The 24,826-nt window shown below is 38.3% G+C and overlaps 1 protein-coding gene across 4 annotated transcripts in view; it reads right to left on the reverse strand.

Moving 5' to 3' along the window:
• The window catches only part of virma (vir like m6A methyltransferase associated), a 145,069-nt gene that overhangs the window by 13,131 nt on the left and 107,112 nt on the right, over window positions 1-24,826 (reverse strand). For all 4 annotated transcript variants that reach the window (XM_048595449.1, XM_048595447.1, XM_048595450.1 and 1 more), the window contains exons 14-21: window positions 24,151-24,386; window positions 23,642-23,894; window positions 20,193-20,410; window positions 15,603-15,735; window positions 13,506-13,658; window positions 9,748-9,908; window positions 9,102-9,198; window positions 6,212-6,378 (exon numbers count right to left, since the gene is read on the reverse strand). In XM_048595449.1, the coding sequence (XP_048451406.1) occupies window positions 6,212-6,378; window positions 9,102-9,198; window positions 9,748-9,908; window positions 13,506-13,658; window positions 15,603-15,735; window positions 20,193-20,410; window positions 23,642-23,894; window positions 24,151-24,386 (1,418 nt within the window). The remainder of the gene's footprint in view (window positions 1-6,211; window positions 6,379-9,101; window positions 9,199-9,747; window positions 9,909-13,505; window positions 13,659-15,602; window positions 15,736-20,192; window positions 20,411-23,641; window positions 23,895-24,150; window positions 24,387-24,826) is intronic.

Here is a 24,826-nt window from a genome sequence, read left to right on the forward strand (position 1 = left end):
TGCAAGGTAACTGTACTAGGGAATGGAATGCCTTCTGATTTTAATCACTTAGTGATTATATGAGGCAACTGCACAAATAATCTGTCTAATCTCTTCTTCCAAAAATGCTGCTCTTCCAGTCAGATAATTGCAGTTTCTATATCTAACCACCTGGAACTTCTCTAAATGATATTATTAGAACCACACTTGACACAATTGTGTATTACGGTCCACATTCGTCAGAAATTCAGTTGTATCTGCTCAGTTTCACTTTATGTGAGATCTTTATATTTCCAGTCAATAAGGCCATGAAATCTCATCCCATTAATATGGTAACACACTGAAAAATCAAGCTTTGGAAGTGAAGAGCGTTTTTTTTTCTTGTTTGCATATGCAATGAGTACACTGGGCTGATTTTAATTCAACTAATCCACCCCTAAAAGTCGAACTTTATTTTTACTTGATCCTTGTTAACTTGCAAATGAGACATCAGACTCATAGACTCTCTTCTCATGCTGTAACAAATGCAACACGTCGACATGCAAAGGATGGTTTCTTTTGCAAATTGTATTAAGTGCTAGATCAAATATTAATTTTAAATCCGAGATTGGCAAAAGTCTGTCAACAGAGTGCATGAAGGAAAATGGGGCAACAGTGGGTCGCAGATCAGCTGTGATCTGATTCAACAGCAGAACACACTTCATGGGTGACTCTCATACTCCTATGGAATCGCAGGAGGTTGGGGAGAAGGTGGAATAACTCAACTTGAAATCTTTGGAACTTGGAGTTGCAAACAAGACCAGCAGAGTGCAAATGTCACATCAGCATTAAAAAAAAGGAGTAATAAATAAGCCAGACAACTGTATTCATGGCCAGTCAGCATGGATGTGTGAAGGGCAGAATATGCAGAACCAGCTTAACTAAATTTGAAGAATGCTCAAAGTGCAGAGTTAAAGCAAATGCAATTAACACAGTAGAACAAACTGCTTCATGATATGGGCAAGGCTTTCACCCCAGAAATGCGTGCCTGGACCTCACTTTCAATTTATATAAATAAATTGGAACTGGCACAACAGGAAGCTTACAAATTATATCAAATTCTTAGGTACGGACAACGAAAGGGCAGGCAGAGGAAGATGCTGTTTAATAAACAGAAATTTTACTTTACTCTTCACTCAAAGGAAAAGTACAGCTAAGTGTCAAGATTATCAACACAGAGCAACAGATTCAGAGAGAGATATAGATAATATAAATCCTAAAAAATAAGGCGGAGTCACTATAACAATCAACAAAAACAAGCATGTGGAATTTTGAGTATTCCACAAATGTAAACTGAAGTGTATTATGACCAATTATAACAGATATAGAATAGTGCATAGATTTCTGGGCCACAGAAAATGTACAACAAAGTCTTGCTGAAGTGACATCAAAAGAGTAGCAATAGTCTTCAAGATTTGTAACTAAGAGGCTCCTTCATTGACACAGAAGAGCAAGGAGGAATCAAGTATCTTGAAAGGTTGTTTCAGAGATAGCAGGAACTGCAGATGCTGGAGAATCTGAGATAACAAGGTGCAGAGCTGGATGAACACAGCAGGCCAAGCAGCATCAGAGGTGCAGGAAGGCTGACGTTCCGGGCCTAGAAGAAGGGTCTAGGCCCGAAACATCAGCCTCCCTGCTCCTCTGATGCTGCTTGGCCTGCTGTGGTCATTCAGCTCTGCACCTTGTTATCTTGAAAGGTTCTCAGGTCTTGAAAACTTCAAGAGATAGTCAAAGATGGTCCAGACACATTGATAAATCAGTGACAACAAGACATTGTTTTCATGATAAATTTGATTCTATGAAGGGATAAGTTAGAGAATAAATGTTTCCAGAGACGTTATTAAAACATAGAATGTTTTACAAGAGGCTGTTGACCAAAAAATTAATATCCAGCTTAATTAGTGAATGCAAGAAGAATTTTACAAAAGATTGAATGGGAAAGAGCGTAGGAAACAAGGTGAGAATAGCTCGTTCCCGGTGAGAAGCTAGCATTGACATAGGCTTTTTATTTGTTAAGTCTTTATTTGACTTCTACGACATGGAGATAACAATTAAGCAGCATGGAGAATCATGGAATAGAGTCAGAGAATCCTATAGTGCAGACAGAGGTCATTCAACCCATCGAATCTGTACCGATCCTCCAAACAGCATTCCACTTGGACCCATGCTCCCACCCTAAAACCATTGCCCCACATTTATTGTGGCTAATCCACCTAGTCTGCACATCCTTGGAAGCTATGGGGAAATTTAGCATGGTCAATCCACTTAACCTGCACACCTTTAGACTGTGGTAGATAACCAAAGTACCCAACAAAAGCCCATACAGGCATGGAGAAAACAAGTAGACTCCACACAGACAAATCACCCAAGGCTGGAATCGAACCCAGGTCCCTGACATTGTAAGGCAGCAGTGCTAACCACTAGGCTACCATCATCTGCAAACTTGTCTATGGGTACATTCACTTTCCTCATCCAATTAATTATATATTGACAAGAATTGTGACCTCCAGCAACTGATTCCTGTGGCAAACCACACATTACAGATTGCCATCCTGAAAATGCCCCCTTTATCCTAAACATCTGTCTTCTATTCAATATACCCTAGATGAAGACAGATAAGGAAGGATTTCTTCCTCTAGAGCGTAGTGTTTCTGTGGAATTGTTTGCCGCAGAATGCTGTTGAGGCTAGGCTATTAAGAATTCAATATTGAGATAGATAGATTTGTAATTAGTAAAGGATTCAATTAAACTGGAGAAGAACAAGTTGAGAAGAAGGAAAATTAAAAGAGTTGTATTTCCAATTTAAACTAATAACTAGTGTTCCTTGCTGGAAAAACTGTGGGGCGTGGATGTGAAGTTGCTTTTGTTTTGGGCTGAATGAATGGTCTCAAGGTCCAATACAGCATATGGAATTCAGGCTGATACTTTTCCTAAATTGGGGTGCTTCGTGTATCAGGAGGTCCATTGGAATAACATTCTGATGCAGTGAATGTCAATAAGAAAATTGATGTGGAAGACACTATGTAAGCATATGAAAAGCAAGTCCCTTGGGTATTATAGATTTGCATTAGGAGTGGAACAAGTACAGTCAGACTTTTCATGGTGTAACGAAGGAGGATCTGAAGTTTAAATGAACATAGGTTTTTGTCAGATTGAACAAGAAGTGTAAACGAGTGAATAAAGATATATTTCAGCACACATTCTTCCAGCACCTGTACAGGTGTTTTCTAGCCAGCATTCAGTTTTTACTGCTATATTTTCTTTTATTGAGATTCTTTCTTCCTATTCAGTCATAACACCACAGTTAAAATACTAAATATAAGCATCAAGCTACACTGCACTGGAATGTTAATAGCGGTTGATAGCAAGATACAAAAGAGCATGGTTGATTTTTAAAAAATGTTTAATGTTGGTAAAGACAAAACTTCTGGAGAAACAATGCGAAGGATGGAAATAAATTAAAAAATATACATCTATCTAAAAAGTGGGTGTATCATTAATTCAAACTACTGCCCTCAAAATGACCAGTAAAATCTGTACTCTCTCGGTCAAGTTGCAACAAGATAATACTTTCAATAGTTTGCAGGACTTTTTCCAAGGTTACAGATTAACACAAGACTACCACTGGTCTAAACATATCAAATTATCACAATTTAGGAAAACTGATAATAAAAAAAGCAGCATTTAATATTGGGCTAATCTATACCTTAAGTTATCTACCTACCCCAGTTTTGTAACCCTTAATATGCTTGACAAACAAAAACTTATTCGTCTCAGGTTTGAAACTTTCTATTGACCTTCTGTCAACAGTTTCTATTAGAGTAGAGCAAGGCGGGCAGGTGGAGGGGGTAATGGATTTCAAAACACCTCCATTTCAGCCATGCGTATCCAAGTCTCAGATACAATTCAAATTTGCCCTGTTGTGGCCAGGATGTTGCCCGTATAAATGCAATTTCTGAGTCTGGCCTATCGTAAATGTGTCCATTACAGAAAACCTGAGAGAAATTCACATAGCTTGCAATGTCGCTCCTGCGCTATCATGTGACTTTTTAGTGGTGCTTGCTATCATATTTCAGGAGTTAGATTGTCTTTAGGTCTCAAAGCCACTTCAACAGCTCCTGAGGAAAAGTGAATAACTGAGGAGGTAGGGAAACAAGTGTGTCGGGAGTTAGAGTAACTTGTGGCTGAGGGGTCAGGATGGTGCATAGGTTGGGGATATAAGGTGATTGGCAGTTTGGGGGGACATTAAGTGTATGGTGGCCAAGGGTAGGGTTATAGACGGGTGATGGGGAAGATGGCATCCTACCCATCTGGAATGCTAAGTGTGTGAGGGGATAGGTTGCTGTGCAAGTGGATGATTGCTAAAGGTAGGTCTGGGGCTGTATATATCATGTTTAACTATAAGTGAGTTAGAACCTTTGTACATCTCTGACTTTAAGGGAGTTTTGTGGAGCCTTCCAGACACAATGGAATGGTCAAGCAAAAATTCAAATTTCTGGGCAATTCCTTAGTGTCACCTCCTTTCCACAAATTCCAGACACACAACTCCAGACTGCGGTATAGAAACAACTACTTGGCCATCAGAAATTACGGGCTATTATTTTTCATGCAATGTACTGCGTTAGAAAAGGCTCCCACATCAATAGAAAACACAAAATAATCAAATCTAATGATATCATTTCCAAGGTACCTCAGAGCCAAAAAAGTAGACAGATTTGTGGATGCTGGAGATCTGAAACAAAAACAGAAATTGCTGGAGAAACTCAGCAGGTCTGGCAGCTTCTGTGAGAAGAAAGCAGAGTTTTGTGCCATTTTTTCCTAGCTGCTGACAATTCTGATGAAGAGTCACTGAATTTGAAACGTTAATTGTGCTGAAATATAAGTTGTGCATTTTGATCCAAAAATTGGATTTTGACAATGGAGTTATCTGCCCAAACTGCCAACGAAATAAAAAAAATCTTTGAAGAAGGTTTTAAAAACAGATAGTCACTATTGTTCCAGAAGACAATAGGGCTGCTCTCTCACCACAGAAAAACAACTGGTGGTGATTTAACATTAGTGTCACCTCACCTCACGTAAGGGGAGAAGTTGAGAAGTAGAGTACTTCTTGCTAATCTCAGCTGACTGAATGAATGAATGATTTTATTGTCATGTGTGTTTTATAGTGATAAAAACAGTAAAATACAGTAAAAAGCGTTTTCCACTGTCACCACGATCCAGCAGCATTTTGAATAGTTTAAAGGATAAGAAAAAAGTAGTAAGATATAGCTTAAAGGGAGCCCATCAGTCCTGCCGCCATCCCTCTTCCACCACCTTGCTGTTGTCTACATCGGACATAACCAACGCTGAAGTTGCAACTTTTCAGATGCCATCTTTCGCTGCTGGGCTGATTCTCCTCCATCACTGCCTTACTGCCACTTGTGCCGGACCAACCAGTGTCAGAGTCTCATCTGTCACCACTGAGCCCACCTTGATGTCATTGTGATGCCCTTGCACCACCACTTCACTGCCACAAGTGTCGAACCCAACAACGACAAAGTTGCCGATCCTCAGGTGCCATCTTTCATCACTGGGCCCACCTTGCTGATGTCGCCTCCACCAACATGGCAGCTGCCGATTCAGATGCCAGGTCCCGCGCTTGCCCCGGAAAAGCAAGGGCTCACTCAAGTCTGTCCTGGTCCCACTTGCCACCACCATGAGATCTGAGCTGGGTCCACTCGAGAATGCGCTGGTGTTTCTCACCGCTGCCATCAATGCTGTCCAAGCTCAGGACAAGAGGTAAAGAAAAAGAAAAAGAGAAAACAAAGGAAAGAAAAGCAGTCGGAGCAGACAAGCCCTGGCTCAGGAGCTCTACTTTGCCACTGTCTTGATGATGATCTTGATAACACACCCACGCTGTTGGCATTATTCTGCAACACAAATCAGCTGCCCAGCCAACTGAGCTAACCAACTGCCAAATAAAAACCCTTTTCTTAGATAAAGAGAGATATGAACATATTGTAAACGGTACATCAGCTTGAAATAATAGATAAAAAGTTAGAAACAACAATTATACTTATTGTAAACATCATTTATAGTTACTTGACATACATAATTCTGTTAAGTATAATGAAGACCGACAGAACAATGAAACTATTTTCCTAATTTCTTTACCTTGTGGTTTCAACAAATAGGTTCAACTCTGACATCTCACCTGGAAGTAATGAAGGTTTCATGCTTGTGTTTTCCCAGTTTAAAACCTCCTGTTACCTTGGCTGCAGCAGGAGACGAAGGTTCTGAAAGGAATGATCTTTCCAGTTCTGCCTTCAGATCCATATCACAGCAGTACTTCTCAGCTAGGTCAATCAAGTCAACCTTGACCTGAATAAAATATTATCACCAACCAATTAATACAAGACACCTAACCCGTGAAAGCATACGTAGGAGTTTAAATGCCAATATCAGTCATTACAGCACAGAAGACGGCCATTTGGTCCACTGAATCCATGCTGGTTCTGTAGCACAATCCAATCATTCATATTCCCTTGCTCTATCCTCCTGTACATCACTTGCCCAGAACCTTATGTCTATGTCTAACCTTGTACAGGTAGTTCTCCTATAAAGCGATAGTGGTGTTCTCGTGTGACCTCACGCTATAGAAAATCGTCATAGAAAATCGCGTAATAGGGAAATTGCTATAGAAAAATCGCTATACTTGTACAGCAGAAAGTTTGCGTTATCCAAACAGCGCCCACTGTTCATCAAACGTGTTACAGACAATTTGCATTAATGAAACACACATTATAGCAGAACTACCCGTACTCAGATAATGAGAACAGCCTTTCTTGGTCTAACATCTAATTTTGCCACAATCTTGCGTATCTCTATCAAATCTCCTTTCAACCTCACCTTGCAACTAAAAAATCTCATCCCTGAAACTGTTCTGATGACATCATCTACCCGCTCAAGGACACTCATATCCTTTTTAAAGTGTGGTGACTATAACCAGACATATACATTGTGGCCTAACCAGAGTGGTCAAAATAATTTCTTTATGTATTCAATACCTCGATATATGATGCTTAATATGCTTTGCTAACCAACAAATCCCGCCATCTTCAAAGTTCTATGCATATGAACTCCGAGGTCTCTCTGTCCCTATATACCCTTTAGAACTGTGTCATTAAGTTTAAAATGCCAAAATATATGAACTCACACTACCCTATATTAAACTCCATCTTGTTTACAATTCAGTTTACCAATGTATTGATGCAGTCAATTAGCATCCTCACTTTGTGCCACACCTCCACATTTCATATCAAATCCAAATTTTCAAATCTTACTCTGTATTCCAATATATTGTGTATATATGTGTGTGTGTGTGTGTGTTTGTGTGTGGTGTGTGTGAGTGTGAGTGCGTGTGATTGCTACTCTCTGTCATCCTGTAGGCTGAAAAACAACTGGGTACCACAAGTCGCTGTATTATGTTTTTATGCCAAATTATCAACCTACTTCACATTGATCCTTCTATTTCAGAACCTTTTATGCAGGACTTTATCAAACACTTGCTTAACATCTATAGACAACGTCCATTATTTTTCCTTTATCATCCCTTGCTGTTCCTCTTCATAAGAAGATTCAATTTGATTAGTCAAGGCAATCTGCCTTATACAAATTTGTGCTAGCTCTCCTAAGATAACTCAAATTTCTAAGTGCTTCAATTATTGTTTCTAAAACCTAAGTACCATGAGACTTTCTAGTAAATCCTGCATATCAATTTTCTAAGCCAGCCAATACCTCTACCAGCACTGTATCTATCAATATTTTAACATCCTTTTCCTCAATGAATACTTTGTATTAGTGCTTACTCAGTAATTCTAACTGTGCCCTGCACCTCCAAACATATATTATCACACAGAACTCTGCTGGACCTATGTCTGCCTCTTACTGCCCAAATGGTATTTACATGCCATTAGAAGACATATGGATTCTCTTTTATTTAGCTGCTGTTCTATTCTCAAATTCTCTCTGTAGCTAAGTCTACGCTCTTTGCATCTGAGTGTCCATGTACATCAACAAATCTCTCCCAAATCTATCCCATTTGGCACTGTGATACAGCCACAAAACAAAAAACGAACAGTACCTTTAGGAAGAAAATAGACCTTCATCTCCACAAGTCACTGCCAGTTATGCTGTCACATACAACTGCATCAGCGCTAGATAGATTGGAATAGGTGAGCAAATGGTATCTCCCTTCTTGCTGCCTCTTGCCACCTGCTGCAGCCTAATCTGGGAGTTATGTCCTTCAGGACTTAGCCAACTTGGTCAGTACTGGTGCTATGAGTTACTCTTGGTGATGCATGTTGAAGTCCGTGACCCAGACTAAATTCTGTCCCCTTGCTACCTTCAGTGCTTCTGTCAAGTGGTGCTCAACATGGAGAAGTACTGGTTTATCACCTACGGGTGGGTGGTATTTGGCAATCAACAAGAGACTAAATTGCCCATGCATGACCTCATGACATGAGAACTTCACGGAGTCTAGTGTCAATGATGAGGACTCTCAAAGCAATTATCTCTCAGCTGAAGGCCACTGTGCCACCACATTTAATAGATCCATCCTGCTAATGAAAAGTACATACTGAGAGATGGGAATGAGGAATCCTGGATATTGGCCATAAGGTATGTCTGTCATGCTGTTTTGTGACTATTCTATTTAATCCTCAATTTTGGCACAAGCTCCCAATGTTAGTAAGGAAAACTATCAGCATAGGGTGAGTTATTATCGTTTCCAGTGCCTAGTGAAATGGCAGGTGGTCCATTTGGTTGTATTCTATTTTGACTTTTATATGGTAGTTTGATATAACTGACTGTTAGGGCATTTCAGAGCGTATTTAGGAGTCAACCTCATTCTATGGGTCTTGAATTGCATGTTGATCTGACTGGGTAAGAACATCAGGGTTGCCCTGCTGAAAGACACTGCTGAACTATATGAGTTTTTACAATAATCTGATAATTTCACAGTCACATTGCTGAAAATTAGTTTCAAATCCAGATTTAATCAATCAATTGCTTATTATTCATACAAGCTTAAGTTTTGTATTTACCATATCTATGTCTGTGTCAATCTCTTCAGTTTGGAATGGGGAAAGCCATAACGTCTTTAGTTGGTCATCCAGAACATCTGCCAGCACATATGCAGTCCTAGAAGAAAACAAAGGTTTATTTTGTCCTGTCTAGAAGTACAGAATCTAATTGGTATTCGGATCTTTTAACGGTTGAAGTTCAAAACATATTTCATTCTTAGAAAATGAAACTACTTAAATGCTAATTAGATTGGCACTAAAATGATTCCACTTATGTAATGTACTTCAGGTGTGAAGTCACCTGAACAGTAACACGCTAAGAAATGAGAGATCGCTGGCAGAAAGCAAATTTTAAATGTTTACAGACCACTTGAGAACTTTTTCAATAAAGATCTGATTGAACAGTCCAAAATGGTTATAAAATTGAGCTTCACAAGAGCGTGATCATAGGAAATATTTTCAATGTTTCTTTTAGATCTCATAAGGTTTCAAAACATGGTCTTTGCTTTAAGAATTGGGCACAATTGCTCATCTTTAAGCTCACTTTCATAGCAACAATTTTTTTTCAAGAAAGATGCAAGATTTTATGGCTAATTATATTGGGCCTGTGAACGAATGACAACTGAAAATAACATCTTTTGCAGATTCAAAGATATAGCTTCTTTACCTGTTGTTAAACTGGACTGGAAGCGATTCGGAGACAGGAAGAACAGGCTCCACATCCTGTGCAGTGACAGGTAATACATCTGGAGTTGATTCTAACATCTGCCGCAATCCAACAACATTTTCTAATAAAGAGTCAAAACTATCGTCCTCTTTACACAGTTCCTATATTGAAAAGGAAACTTATATTTACAAATCTGCCACCTTGGCACATATACTTCTAAGAACGAGACGACGGCTATAAAATCCATTAAAGGTGAGACCAATTTATCACAGAATATAGGAAAAATATTTTGGAATATTTGTTTTAAAGTATTCAGCACTATCAATAAACAGTTTAAAAATGCAGTCATTTCTAGATTATAATGCATTGTCCATTGTTGCAAATATTATCTCAACTACCCTCGAGTCTCTTAGGTTAAAAAAAATTAGCTGAATGTTTTAATTCTCAAATGTGCATTCACTTTCAGACTCAATCCCATTCAAGACTGACATGATAAAATGGGAATGCAATGTCTAAACACCTCCATACAGAGCTCTTAGTATATGAATAAAGTAGTATTTTCACTCAGCTGAGGTCAGGATAATGTTGGTCTCAATGCATTTTCAAATCATCCAATGTCATTTCTGAGTAATACAGAATTTTGTATGAAATGGCTGCAAGTTAATAATGGATACATATCTGGGAAGTAAAATGTGGGAAAGGCAGAGATTTACCTGCTTCAAAAAAAAAGCTATGGCAAGCTTCATTCAAATGACAGCAGTCTTTCCTTTGGAGTGTTTCTTCCAAAGGGAATTCTGAAGTCAGAAGACTAATGCAAAGTTAGGCCATCCGGGAGAGAACTCCACAAAAAGGGCAGAAAAATACAATTTTGCCAAATAAGCTTGTGTGAATTGACGAAAGCATTGTTGATTAATAAAACCTGAGAAGTGTAGTAATACCTAAAAATTATAAGATATTTAGTGTTCTGGGCCACAAATGCATTTGTCAAAACATTTTATTCATGAGGATTCGCTATAATTTCGAACAAGTGAATTTACAATTTCTTAACTCACCAGGTGTCTAGTGCAATTAGGGTGCTGACAAGAAGACCTTAAAACCATAAGATGTAGGAGCAGTGGTAGGCCATTCAGCCCATTGTGTCCGCTCTCTGCCATTCAATTAGATCATGGCTGCACATGCCTGCCTTTTCCCCATAACCCTTGATTCCCTTACCGATTAAAAAGCTGTCTATCACAGCCAAGAATATATTTAATGACCCAGCCTCAACAACTCTCTGTTGTAAAGAATTCAAGAGATTCATTAACCTCAGAGAAAAAAAAATCCTCCACATCCATGTCTTAAATGCATGACCACTTAGTTTGAGATTTATGCCTTCTGGTCCTCGGCTCTCCCACAAGGAAACAACATTTCTGAATCTACCTTAAGTGCTGTAAGAATCTTGCATATTTCAATAAGGTCACCTCTCATTCTTCTAATCTCCAAATTCTTCTAAGCCTAACCAATTTACCATCCCCTCATAAAACAATCCCTCCATACCCAGGATCTGCCTGGTGAATGTTCGCTGGACTGCCTCCAATGCCAGTTTAACTTTCCTTAGATAAGGGGTCCAAAACTGTTCACAGTATTCCAGCTGTGGTCTGACTGGTCGCTTCTACAGTTTGAACAAAATCTCTGTACTTTTATATTCCATTCCCTTTGAAATAAAGAAAAACATTCAATTTGCCTTCCATATTACTCAATGAACTTGGATACTACTTTTTTGTGATTCATGTTCTATAACTTTCTGCAGTCTTTCCCCATTTAAATAATTTTCAGCTCCTCTATTCTTCCTGCCAAACTACATGACCTCACAGTTCTCCACATTATACTCCATCTGCCAAATTTTTGCCCACTCACTTAACTCTACAAGCTTCTGCAGATTCTTAGTGTCATCCTCATTGCTTGCCTTCCTATTTTTGTGTCATCCACAAACTTGGCCATAGCAGATTCACATTCCTCATCCAAGTCATTAACGCACATTCTAAATAACTGTGGGTCCAGCACTAGTGCGCGTAGCACCACGAGTTACAGGTTACCACCCTGAAAATGCCCACTTTATCACAACTCTGCTTTCTATTAGTTAGGCAATCCTCTCTGTTCAATCTCTCCTGGCACAAAACAAAACAGGAAAGGTGGCCCAACCATGGCTAACAAGGGAAATTAGGGATAGTACTAGGTCCAAGAATCCGTGTTTAACCTGTCTAGTCTTGTTTGAATTTTATTTGTTTCAATAAGATCCTCCCCTCATTCCACTGAACTCTAGAGGATATAATCCGAACCCATTCAACTTCTTCTCCTACTTTGTTCTTCCCAATTCAGAAATCAGTCTGGTAAATCTTTGCTGCACTCCCTCTATACCAAGAGCATTCTTCCTCAGATATGGAAAACAAAACTGCACACAATATTTCAGGTGTTTGTCTCACTTTGGCCTCTATAATTGCAACAAGATATCCTGGCTGCTGAACTCAGCTCCTCTCGCTATGAAGGCCAACATACCATTTCCCTCTTGACCTCCTACTGCACACACATGCTTACCTTCAATGACTAATGTACAAGGGCACACCAGTCTCATTGCACATTCCGCTCTGTCAATTTACAGCCAGATAATAATCTGCCTTCCCGTTTTGCTTTCAAAGTGGATAACCTCATTTATCCACATTATATTGCAGCTGCCATGCATTTGCCCACTCATTCAATTTGTCCAAATCATGCTATTATCCAATCAAGCATCTCTGCATCCTCCTCACAGACCACTGTCCCACCCAGCTTTATGTCACTGGAAATTTTGAGATATTATATTTAGTTCCTTCATCTAAATCATTAATATATATTGTGAATTGCTGGGGTCCTAGTTCTAATCTCTGTGGCCTTACACCAGTCCCCTGGCCTGCGTTTCAGAAAAAAATCCATTTAATCCTAATCATTATTTCTTGTCTGCCAACGAGGTTGTTAACAATTTCAATATACTACCCAAAACCCACGTGCTTTAATTTAGTTCTTAGGACTAAAGTAATCAAAGAATATGGGGAACGCTTTAGCGGGAACATAGTATTGAGATAGATGAATAGCCATGATCATATGGAATGGTGAAGCAGGTTCAAAGGATTCAATGACTTATACCTGCTCCTATTTATGAGGTTACTATATGCTAGCTCCACTACGATGGCATCTTACCTTATTAAGTACTCTGATGTGTGGTATCTTATCAAACACCACCTGAAAATCCAAATATATTGCATCCACTAGTTCCCTTTTATCTATCCTGTTCATTACTTTCCTCAAGAATTCGAGCCAACGAAGTTTGAACATTTGAAAATAATTTCTTACCTCTTACTCAGGGTGTAGCAGGTTTTACTTTCATATTCTGCTGCAATGACAAGCAGGTTATTTTAACGTTCCCCCGATTCCTTTCAACTATATTCTTCATTGCAGAAAGGCACCTATCTAAGCTGATATAGGGCCAAGCAAAAAAATGCACCAGCCAATCCAACTAATTCTTGCATTGCTATCATGGTGGTAGAAGGGAATGTCATAGCCTAAAACAAGTGACATCCAACTCTCAAAAGTAATGCTTATATGGAAACTTCTAGTGTGGTGCATAATCTCCTAAATTTTTAAAAATATAGATAGTTCACTTTCAAAAGGTCTTGAAAAATATAAACAAAAATGGCTGGATCATTATGAACCACCTTAGATAGTACCTTTATAAAAGCTCATACCGTAACAACTTTGTCGAGTTCAAACAGCAAATGATCATCTGCAGATTCCTTCCATTTTAAGAGCTGCTTCACTTCTGCGGCACTGAGTGCTGAAGAACGGGGAGTTTGGAACCCATCTATTTCCATAGGAGCACCTTCATCTCCACAACTGCCCTGTAAAAAAAACTGCAGTCTGTAAATCTGAAGCAATAGGAATTTATTCAATAAACTACTACAGTAAGTGAGTACTGATGGAGAAATAGTTAATTAAAGTTTTTTGGCTTGCATTCATCAGGACCATTCACCTGAATAACAATTTAAAGAGAAATCCAACATTTACACTGCATGAGGAGATAGTACTAGTTGCCTCTCATTGGTAGAGGTGTTGCAATGGAGAATGTACCAATTAATGTTGTTTGACAGTTAACTATCAGGCTTTGTTTAAATTTTAAACCAGGTGTTTACTTTACTCAGAGAGTAGTAAGGGCGTGGAATGCCCTGCCTGCAAAAGTAGTAGACTCGCCAACTTTTAAGGGCATTTAAATGGTCATTGGATAAACATATGGATGATAATGGAATAGTTTAGGTTAGATGGGCTTCAGATTGGTTTCACATGTCGGCGTAACATCGAGGGCCGAAGGGCCTGTACTGCGCTGTAATGTTCTATGTTCTATGTGTGTTAACTCTGATTGGTCAGGACACTGCCGATAGCAAATGGTTAGCAACTATTTCGTTGAGTTCAAATAGATGCAGTGCATGCACACGTTCTTTCTGTCTGCAAAGAACAGGACTCTGTGCATTAACATATGTAGTTTTCAATAAATGCAAGTGCGATACAATGCAAACCAACTGACAATTCTAAACTGGTTGCCAATGTAATTCTTCAAACACATGGGATTATCCAATAAATGTTGTCCAACTACAGAACCGCACTTAACTTTGGACATTGTAATACAAGTTTTGCAAGCTGGTGGGGCACATTCAGTTCCTTGCTTGATGTGATCAGACAAATGGTGTGATGCCAGGTATGTTGGTCCTGCATTCCAAAGCCCAGTGGATCTAATCAAACAATATATCCACATGGCTGTCTGAAATAAGAAAGATATGACCAAACAGCTTATTTTGGTAAAACTGTCCATAGTGTCCAACATCAAATACGACTGCAATTGGACATTTTCTGGATACTTGAGAGTGTGAAGAATTAAGCTGATAACCAATTTACAATAATCAAACAGGTTCAGAGTGTGGTGCACCTATATTTACTTGAACTAAAATATATTAATAAACAGGGACCTGTACTGTGCAGACAGAAAGAACAGGTATGCACACTGTATCCACTTGAACTGAACAAAATAAATGTCAATCATTCACTAGTTCATTTCTCAGGGCAACATGCAACTAATCAGAGTCAAACAAAACTTGACAGTTAACTGTCAATCATAATTAATTGATACATCCTTGACAACACCTCTACATAGCAGATTCCACTTGGACTCTCCTCTCATGCAGTATAAATGTTGGTTTTCCCCTTGAAATGGTATTCTTATGTATACTCCTGATGTGTGCATGATGATAAACTTCAACAAGATGTCTTTTTATCAGCAATGCTCAAGTTTTGTTCTACAAATGAGTATTATAGTACTGTTGAAAACAGAGACATATTGAAGTTGTTCATGTTGCATAGATCAGAACAAATAAAAAAGTGTTATATTTTAAATTATCATAACAATTTATATTAGGAGAAAAGACTGCAGGTTGATTACAGTTGATTTTGATTGGTCTACCCACTGCCACGAAGAAAGTAATGGGGAACACAGCCTTCCCAACCTTCTAAGTAATTCAAAGAACATGCAAGACTAGAAGAGACACATTTTGTTTGTGGTGAACAGGTGCCTACACATGCATGTCCATGAACGTACATCTCAGCCAGAGTCAACTTGCCAACCAATCAGCCCCATTTTCTCCAAAGTTAGGGCTTGAAGACTTGCTAATTCTATAACTGACTTTAACAAACAGTTCTGCAAGCAATACTCACAATTACAATAAATAAGGGTACTTTACAGGAAATGACTCCAAAACTGATAAATCAGTAATATAAAACACATTTCTATCACTTACCAAGCTATCTGTGTTTATGATCTGTCGCAAAAAATCCAACAATGATGAAGCCAGCTCAGCCATTTCTTTGTTGAAGTTATGGACCACACGCTTCAGCAGACAATGGATAGCATTATTATTTTGTCTCAGAGCACTATTGAGGGAAAAAAGACTGACTGACCCCCATGTACAATGTCAAATATAATCATTATTTATCATTTCACATTCTAAATTGATTTATAGGCACAAATCTTCAGGTACTACTTGAAGTACAATTTTTTGTTGCACTTAGCAGCGAGAGATCTGCTTTCTTTATTGTAGATGCGAGACCTGATTGTTAATGCTTTCGTATTCTACCTTCTCTGGGACAGGCAGGTAGGAATTGCAGGGACTGTTGTTTATTTTGATGTTCACAGAGCATTTTTAAAATTCTTTTCAGAGATGTGTGCATCACTGGCAATACCAGCAATCGTTGCAAATCCCTAGTGCCCTTGAGCTGAGTGATATACTATGCCATTTCAGAGAGTTAAAAATCAACTACATTACTGAGAGTCTTGAGTCACATTTAGGCCAAACCAATTTTCATTCCTCAGACTTCTTTTTAAAAAAATAATTAATGCTAGTTGGTTCAGATTTTTTAAATCTATTTAAATTTCACCAGCTGCAGTGGAATCAGAGTATTAGTCTGTGCACCTGGATTACTAATCCAGTGACATTACCAATTGACCATCATAACCCATATTACAAAGAATCACTTAAAAGACATAGATAAACAAGGTATTTTGACCATAAAGTCACAGTTGGAGAGTTAAAAGAAAGGATATTTGTTGAAGGAAACTTTTCAGAATCAAATGGTGTTGGAGCCATTACTACATGGCATATGCATAAATAATATTGACTGAAGAGCTCAGGGAAGAATCACAAAATTTGCTTAAGGTATCAAATGTTCAGATGTGGGCACGGGAAAAACTAACAAAGAATAAGAAAAGACTACAAAAAACTTAAACAGACAAATCAGGATCACAGGTAGCTGGAAATTTCAATGCGAAAATACACTGTAAGCAGTGAGATTTTAACAAAAATAGAGAAACAGAGGGCCCAATTCTGGGTATAAAGATTCATCAGACACCACAACTTACAGCATACAAGAAAGGCTACACTGCACCAAATGACATAGGATATAAAACCAAGAAGATAATATTTAATTTCTACAAGACATCAGTATGGCTAAACTTGAAGTCTCAAATTTAGTTTCAAAAACGTTGGCATAGAGCTACAGAAAGGAATTAATTTGAATTTATATAATTTTTTTATATTCTTTGAAATTTCCTAAGGAGCTTCAAGGGCAATAAACTATTTTAAAATATGATTTTATTAGAAAATGAGGAAATCGATTTCACACAGCAACATTTTCAAACAGAATTAGTCTGGTGAATCTCTGCTACTACTTTGGCAAGCATATCCTTCCTTGGGTAATGGGACCAAAACTGCACACAGTACTCCAGGTACAGTCTCTGAAGTGTTCAGGACAATTGAAGTAAGACATCTAGATTCCTGTACAAAAATTCTCTTACAAAAAAGGCCAACATACTATTTACTTTCCCAATAGCCTGCTGCACTTGCATGTCAGCTTTCAGTGACTTCAGAAAATTAAAATGCACCACAACATCCACTGGCTCCCCCATATCTAGTCTGCTCATAACATCTTCAAAATCTCCAACTGGATTATAAAATCAGCAAACAAACCTGTTAGTCACAATTTCAATAAAAGCTGATTTATGTGTGTATTCTGCTCTACCATTTCCATTCCTTCAAAGAATTAAACTAAAAAAAAAAACTGGAAACACTGGTCAGTTTATAAAGTGAAAAATGGAGTCAGCAGTTCAGATCATCAGAACTTGGAAAAGCTAGAAATGAATGAGCTTTTAAAGAGGTAGAATAGGAGGTAATGAACTTAAAATAAACAAGAAGGTCCATGTAAGGGTGGAAGGCAGGAGATATTATATAACAAAAGAATTGCTGAAATTAGCCAAATGGAGGCAATTTGCTTGGGCTGATTAGCAAGTAACATCTGCACCATTCAAGTGCAGGCAACGATCATTTCCAACAAGACAGAATCTAACCATCAACCCTGACATTCAATGCCATTACCCCACTACCAACATCCATGTGTTACCACTGATTACAAACTGAACTGGACTGGCCATTCAAATACTGTAGCTACAACAACAGGTTAGAAGTGAGGAATTCTACAGCAAGTACCTCACTTCCTGTCTCCCCAGTGCCCGTCCACAAGGCACAAATCATGAATAAGATGGAATACTCTCCACTAGCCTGGATGAGTGTAACTCTAACGTACAAGGGTTTCACAGTATCCAGAACAAAACAGCGTAAGCGATGGCATCCTAACCCCACCTTCAGCATTTACTTCCTTTACGACTGATGGTCACTGGCAGCAGTGTACACCAGCTACAGGATGCACTGTAATAGCTCATCAAGGTCCTCAGACAGCACCTTTCAAATTCACAACTTCTACCAGCTAGAAGAACAAGCGTGGCAGATGCACTGGCACACCAACATCTGTAAATTCCTCTCCAAGCCACACATCATCTTGAAACTATACTGCTGTTCCTTCAAAACCACTAGGTCAATTTCCTGGAAGTCCCTCCCTAATAGCACAGTGGGTTTCCATACACCAAGGGCTGCAACAGTTCAAGACAACAGTTTTCCACCATCTCCTCCAGGACAGTAAGGGATAGGCAATAAGCACTGGCCTAGCCAGCAGCATTCATAACGAATGAATAAATATTAAGTAAAAGAAACAGAAGGTTGGTCCATACGAGATATAAATGGAAGAAAAATCAACTGAAATCATCAGAAAGCAGTGTTCAAGAGAACAAGGCTTAGACTGAAACCTGAAAAGAAAAAGGAATAAAATTAAGGGTTTATTGAGAGAACTGATGATGGTCTGAACTTGTTAAACTCAATTTTGAGAGTAGAAGGCCGTAAAGTGCTGTAAAGAAGGATGAGGAGCTTTTTCTTGAACTTGTGTTGAGGTTCACTAGAACACTGCAGTAGGCAGAACACAAACATGTCAGCATTACAAGCCACCAGAAGCTCAGGTTATGCTTGTGAATTCGGTAGAGCTGTTCTGTAAAGTGGCCAATCACCCTAGAAGGGGCCCAAAAGATTGATCCAGACGAGATAGAATGATTATATAAAAAAAGGCTCCAAAAAAATCATAGTCCATGCTGACTAGAATCCAGCAAAAGTGACTGCAGTGGAAGGATCTGGTCACAGAAATGTCCTCTCAAGAATAAGTTCCTAGACAACAACTCTTACTGCTTTAGACTTATTTTCAAATCTAAGATTTTGAAATTAAGTGAAATTTAGTAAATTGCCTTCAGCATTCACAAAATCTCATTATTCAAATCTATTCAGCCAGTCTTTAATGTAAACATCCGTACCAAGAACAAAAATCCACAAGGTGTATGCCGAACAGGATTGAATTATTGGACGTGTTCTCAGCCTGCCAATTGGAGACTATGGTGTCAAGCCCCATTTCTGAGATTTAACTATGTAATCCAGGTTGTATAACATACAATGATTGAAGAAGAATTCAAAATCAGCATGGGAATCTAGGACTTCATTCATATTCAAATATCAGAGTTGAAGTAGTAAATTAACTGACTGCAATGGTTGTAACAACAGATCAGGGAAAAAGTCTTTGTTCGCACCACATGAAACTAAAGAATGCTAAAAGTTTTGATGATACATAACCTGACAATCACCTTATGCAGAAGTCACAATTTATGGGGAAAGATTTTGGATGGACTTTGTGCAGTGTGTCTACAAGGTCATATAACGCCCAGCATTCTCCAGACACTACATTTCAATGTGTGAAGTTAAATTAGATAACTTAAAAGTAAAATAGCTCTCTGCACCCAGCCATTTTCAAAGGTACGTCCTTCATGTCTCTTTGTTTGGTACATTCTCATGTTGTCGTGTTCTTAAAAGAGAAAACCAAGTTTCTTGGAAGCGGATTTATTATGGATGTGAAGTGGGATTTCAATGAAGTTGGAGAAGATGACAATGCAAATAATGTTGATAGATAAAAATTTAAGGAGGCATCTACTGAAGTAAAAGGCTTCGTTATTAGTTAGACTTACAAAAGTATGCAGATAGTTATAGCAAAGAATCACTTTGGATCACAATCTAATTGGACATTTGTGTGGCTCCGTCATATGAAAACCTGACAGATTTCAGCACTGTCGAAAAAACAGTTTGTGAGGCATCAAGTATGGATCACTAGCTGAAACTCAAATAAAATAATTAATTATTCAGCATGGAATTCAGATGGGTAATCTGAAGTGTTTCAATGGCATAGGCACTGGCTAATAGGTTAATGTCCACGCTCTTCATTTTGTTCCACAAGTTTAGCAGATTATCAGTGCTGAATAACTGCAAGACCACGATCCTTTCAAGCTGAACAAAATTACTCATTTTGGTGATAGCTAACTCAAATCAAATTCCCAGCATACTGTACTTCTATTTAGCAATCTACAAAGGTTTAAATTTAAAAAGCTTTAAAAATGTCTCTAATATCATTACCTCTTTAAATAGAAAAAGCCATATTCATGTTCTGTTAAAAACATCATGGTCCTGAGACATGTAAGTACTGTGGTATAAGTGGTCTCACTGTTAGCTAGTGCTTGCAAGAAACTGTCACATATTTGTGATAGAAGTTCTCCATTTGGCAGGGAATTGGATAGCTGTTCCAGGTCAGAACCAGGTCCCTCAGTTGAGTTTGTCAACATCAGTGAAATGTCCTGCAGGTGTGGGGGGAAAGGAACCAATATCAAAATACCATTTACCGATCTTTGTTTGAGTTTGCATTACAGAACATAATTTATAATGTCTCACTAGAATAAGAAGCACCTATTAAGCATCCGCTTTGAAGGGTGAACAAAAAAACTACAATTCAAGAAATAATCAAACTTATAATCTTAAAAGCTGTGACAAAACAATCCTCTTTTGGTTTCTAAAAGTAGAATGAACTTCAAACATTTTTTGTCACACAGAAACCAGCAAGTAGGGAGGACCAAGCCTTCGTTAGGAGAATAGGAGCTGGCCAATAATCAAATAGATTGATCATCTAAGAGGGTCTTCTCCAACCAGAACATCTTGTTGGTGGTTTAGCATAACTAAGAAACAATGAGCAATTATATGTTTTATGAAACAGTCTTGGAGGGAAATTCAGACTGTTTTCTATTTCTTCTCTATCCTCCAAGATTAATTCCAATGCAGATCTACAAATTTGACAACAGGACCCAGTTAAAAACATTTAAAAGGCATCTGGATGGGTATATGAATAGGAAGGGTTTAGAGGGATATGAGCCAAATGCTGGCAAATGGGACTAGATTAATGTAGGACATGTGATCAGAATGGATGAGTTGGACCGAAGTTGTCTGTTTCCATGCTGTACATCTCTACGACTCTATAATTTGAATTATGAACAGGAGAAGGCCAGTTGCTTAAAGAGTTGTTGCTTAAAAGCCTGCCTGATAATTGTGATAATTTCACCCAAAACCAATGAAGAGGGGTCTCTCTGGATAGGCATTTGTAAATAAACATGCAGCAGTTTATGATTTTGCATTAATGCAAACGCATTCTCAACACAATTTTAACACCAGTCTTTGCTCACAATAGAAATCTTGTGAAATATTACACATACTGTATTCAAAGAGATGACAATTTACAAGCCAGTAGGTCAGCAGTGGAATGGATTCAGACTTGCCAAGAAGAGCTAAACAACACTGAAGGATTTTTTTTCTTTAATAAAGAGGAGTGATTATTCTGCTGGTAGCATTTTTTTCCAACGTTAGATACAAGGACTCACAAAGGAGTTGCAATGTAAGCTTTCCTCTACTCTAACCCAAAACCAAGCCACATATGCATACTTTTAATATGTCGGTGCAGTATTTTCTATTCTCTATACAAGGCATTTTGTGGTCTTGGAACGATTGCCAACTGGTGACTAATTACTAGTTTTATGACTCGGGCTCGCAGCCATTACAAACTGATTGAAACTGGCAGAAGTAATTTCATCCAATGACACTTATGGCAAGTTGATAGACCACACATTGATACTATCAGTCTGGATTAGTCTAGACTGAAGTAGCGTCAGGTACAAATGAAACAGCAGTGTTTAACTATCCTCAACATTAGAATTATCAGGAAGTACAAAAGCAGAAGCATACAAATCCAATCTCACATTAACTTAAGTTTAACTTTTGTATTATGTTCACCAATACTGAAAACGATCCAGTGATTTTGCTGCAGGTTCTTAAAACCATGTCAGTTATTTTAGATAGACTGAAGTAAGGCTGAGCAGCTGAGAACAGACACGCAACTGGTTTCACATACAAACATTTTCCACTTACAGCACAAGAAGTCCTGTTCTATGAACAACTCATTGGAAAGTTTAACCATTTAAACCCTTAATTTTCTTTCTTAAGCTTGGCAAAAGATAATTTCCTGTTGGCACTGGGAGCTCTGCTGATTCATAGAGTCAAATGCAAATTACTGCACAAAGTTAAAAATAAACATTTTTATGAAAACAACTTACTGCCTTTTCTTGTTGCAATTCGAGATATATTACTATGTTTGTTGTGATGATTAATTTGTAATTATTTTCCTTACATTAATATCAATACTGACCTGTAAACATAAGACAGCGTTTGAAGTTCTCATCTAATATTCAATTCTTGACTTTCAGGTCTTCTGTTTTGTCAAAATATACAAGTCATAGAATTGTATAGCATGGAAACAGATCCTTCAGTCCAACTTGTCCATGCCGACTAGATATCCTAAATTAATCTAGCCCCATTTGCCAGCATTTGACCCATATCCCTCTAAACCCTTCCTGTTCATATACCCATCCAGATGCCTTTTAAATGTTGTAATTGTACTAACCGCCACCACTTCCTCTGGTAGCTCATTCCTTACATGCACCATCCTCTGTGTGAAAAGGTTGCCCCTTAGGTCCCTTTTATATCTTTCCCCTCTCACCTAAAATCTATGTCCTCTAGTTTTGGACTTCCCTACTCTGGGAAAAAGACCTTGGCTATTCACCCTATCCATGCCCCTCATGATTTTATAAACTGCTATAAGATCACCACTCAGCCTCCTTCGCTCCAGGGAAAATAGCTGCAGCCTATTCAGCCTTTCCTTATAGCTCGAACCCTTGACCCCGGCAACATCCTTGTAAATCTTCTCTGCACCCTTTTAATTTTAGCATCTTTCCTATAGCAGGGAGACCAGAATTGAACACAGTATTCCAAAAGTGGCCTAACCAATGTCCTACTCACAGAAATGCAGTTTCAAACCAATGTGTAAGTAAAAGAGATAGTAGGAACTGCAGATGCTGGAGAATCTGAGATAACAAAGTGTAGAGCTGAATGAGCACAGCAGGCCAAGCAGCATCAGAGGAGCAGGAAGGCTGATGTTTCGGGCCTAGACCCTTCTTCAGAAAAAAAAAACGTCAGCTTTCCTGCTCGGCCTGCTGTGTTCATCCAGCTCTACACCTTGTTATCTCTGATTCTCCAGCATCAGCAGTTCCTACTATCTCTGCTTATTTCATCAGACTGAGTTTGCTTCTATTAAAAAAAACTGCTCTTAAGAATTGACCAGTATTGTTATTTCAAATATAACTTTAAAAATACAGATTAAACTTGAAGAGTAACAAGTTTAATTGACAGAAGTTCTCAGTATTTAGACATCACTTTTTAAACTCGCTTCTCTTTACTACTAGGGAATCCAATGAGAAACACAAAAAACAAAAATGTCTTTTGCAAGGCTTGGTATTTGGTTCTGTCAGCAGTTGCGAATACTGCCCTTGTCACTGTCATATGCTCAGCAACATGAAGTAAAGGTCTGTATTAGTTTCAAGGAAACTCAATTATTCTGCTAACATTGTGAAAAGAATTTGTGCCCGTAAATGCCTAGGATTAAAGAACAAGATGAGAGGAAGGTTAGTTTTTAAACTAATAAAAATTACCTGGTCACAGAGGGACTGCACAAAAGAAGCAATATATTCAGCACAATGCTGGTGATGTACATTGTCGACCGCTGTCTGCAGCAATTCCAACATCACTTGAAAGACCTCCACAAATCTCTCATCACCTTTGCTGGTTCCACTTAAAAGGTGTAAAAGGGCAGCCTTGCAAGCTCCATGTGAAGCCAAAGAATCCAGCAGTGCAAGCAGACGTGCAGTCTGGGCAGTGGAGACCCTCTCTTTCCCTTCTAAAGGACTATGAAATAGAGATTATTTGAATGATGCAACTAAGAATTTCTTACTCGAACGAAAACAGGCTTCCTGCTCAAACAAATGAAACTATTAAAAATAAAGTGTTTTACATGTTCTATTTTTTCAACTTAAACTTGCCTAATATAAATAAAGGTCTTAAAATGCACATTAAAAAATAAATCCTTAGCTACTCGCAGAAAACAAAAGTAGTGCTGATACCATAATCAAGTAAAGCAGACTAGAGCACAAAAACGGATTACCTGCTCAAGTCTTCTACAATCAGGTCCAATACAGTCCTCAGGATAAGAAGAGCTGTAGGAGAAGCTAGATCACATAGTTGTATGCACACACGCCTAAGTATCTGTTGCAGAGTTTGACAGGTGGATCCAAAGCTGGAACGTACTATTTCTTGCAGAAACTTTGCTTGTATTTGAAGGTGAATGCTCCACAGTTTTCGGGTATTCAGTGCAATAGCTATACCTTCTGATGAAATTGGCTAACAAACAAGATAGGTTTGTGGTTACACAAAATATAAAAATATTGGTCAATGAGCCAATTAACTGCCATTCTAAATTGTAAAGATTTTCTGGGAGAATCAACTTGCTTTTCTTTAGTAGCTATGAACATTTAATTTAGACTTATGGATACACAAGGCCAACTGGCTGAATTAGAGGACTGCAGAAAAGCACTGAATTATATGCAACTTCGGGGAAAGCAGAGAAGGAAACTGGAAAACTGTTTAAACACTCAAGGTAAAGCCTTATGATACATATTTGTATGCTTTTATATACTGAAAACACCTCCTGCAACTATTTTTGAAATATCGAACTTCATGAGATTGATGTTTGGTTCGTCCTTCAATTGGGACAGCAATGATTCAACATTAAGGCTCGGGCACAGCGACATTCCTGAACCTCAGTTCTCAGCGCGTCCTGT

The sequence above is a fragment of the Rhincodon typus genome, chromosome 4, assembly GCF_021869965.1.
Source record: "Rhincodon typus isolate 14 chromosome 4, sRhiTyp1.1, whole genome shotgun sequence".
NCBI lineage: Eukaryota > Metazoa > Chordata > Chondrichthyes > Orectolobiformes > Rhincodontidae > Rhincodon > Rhincodon typus.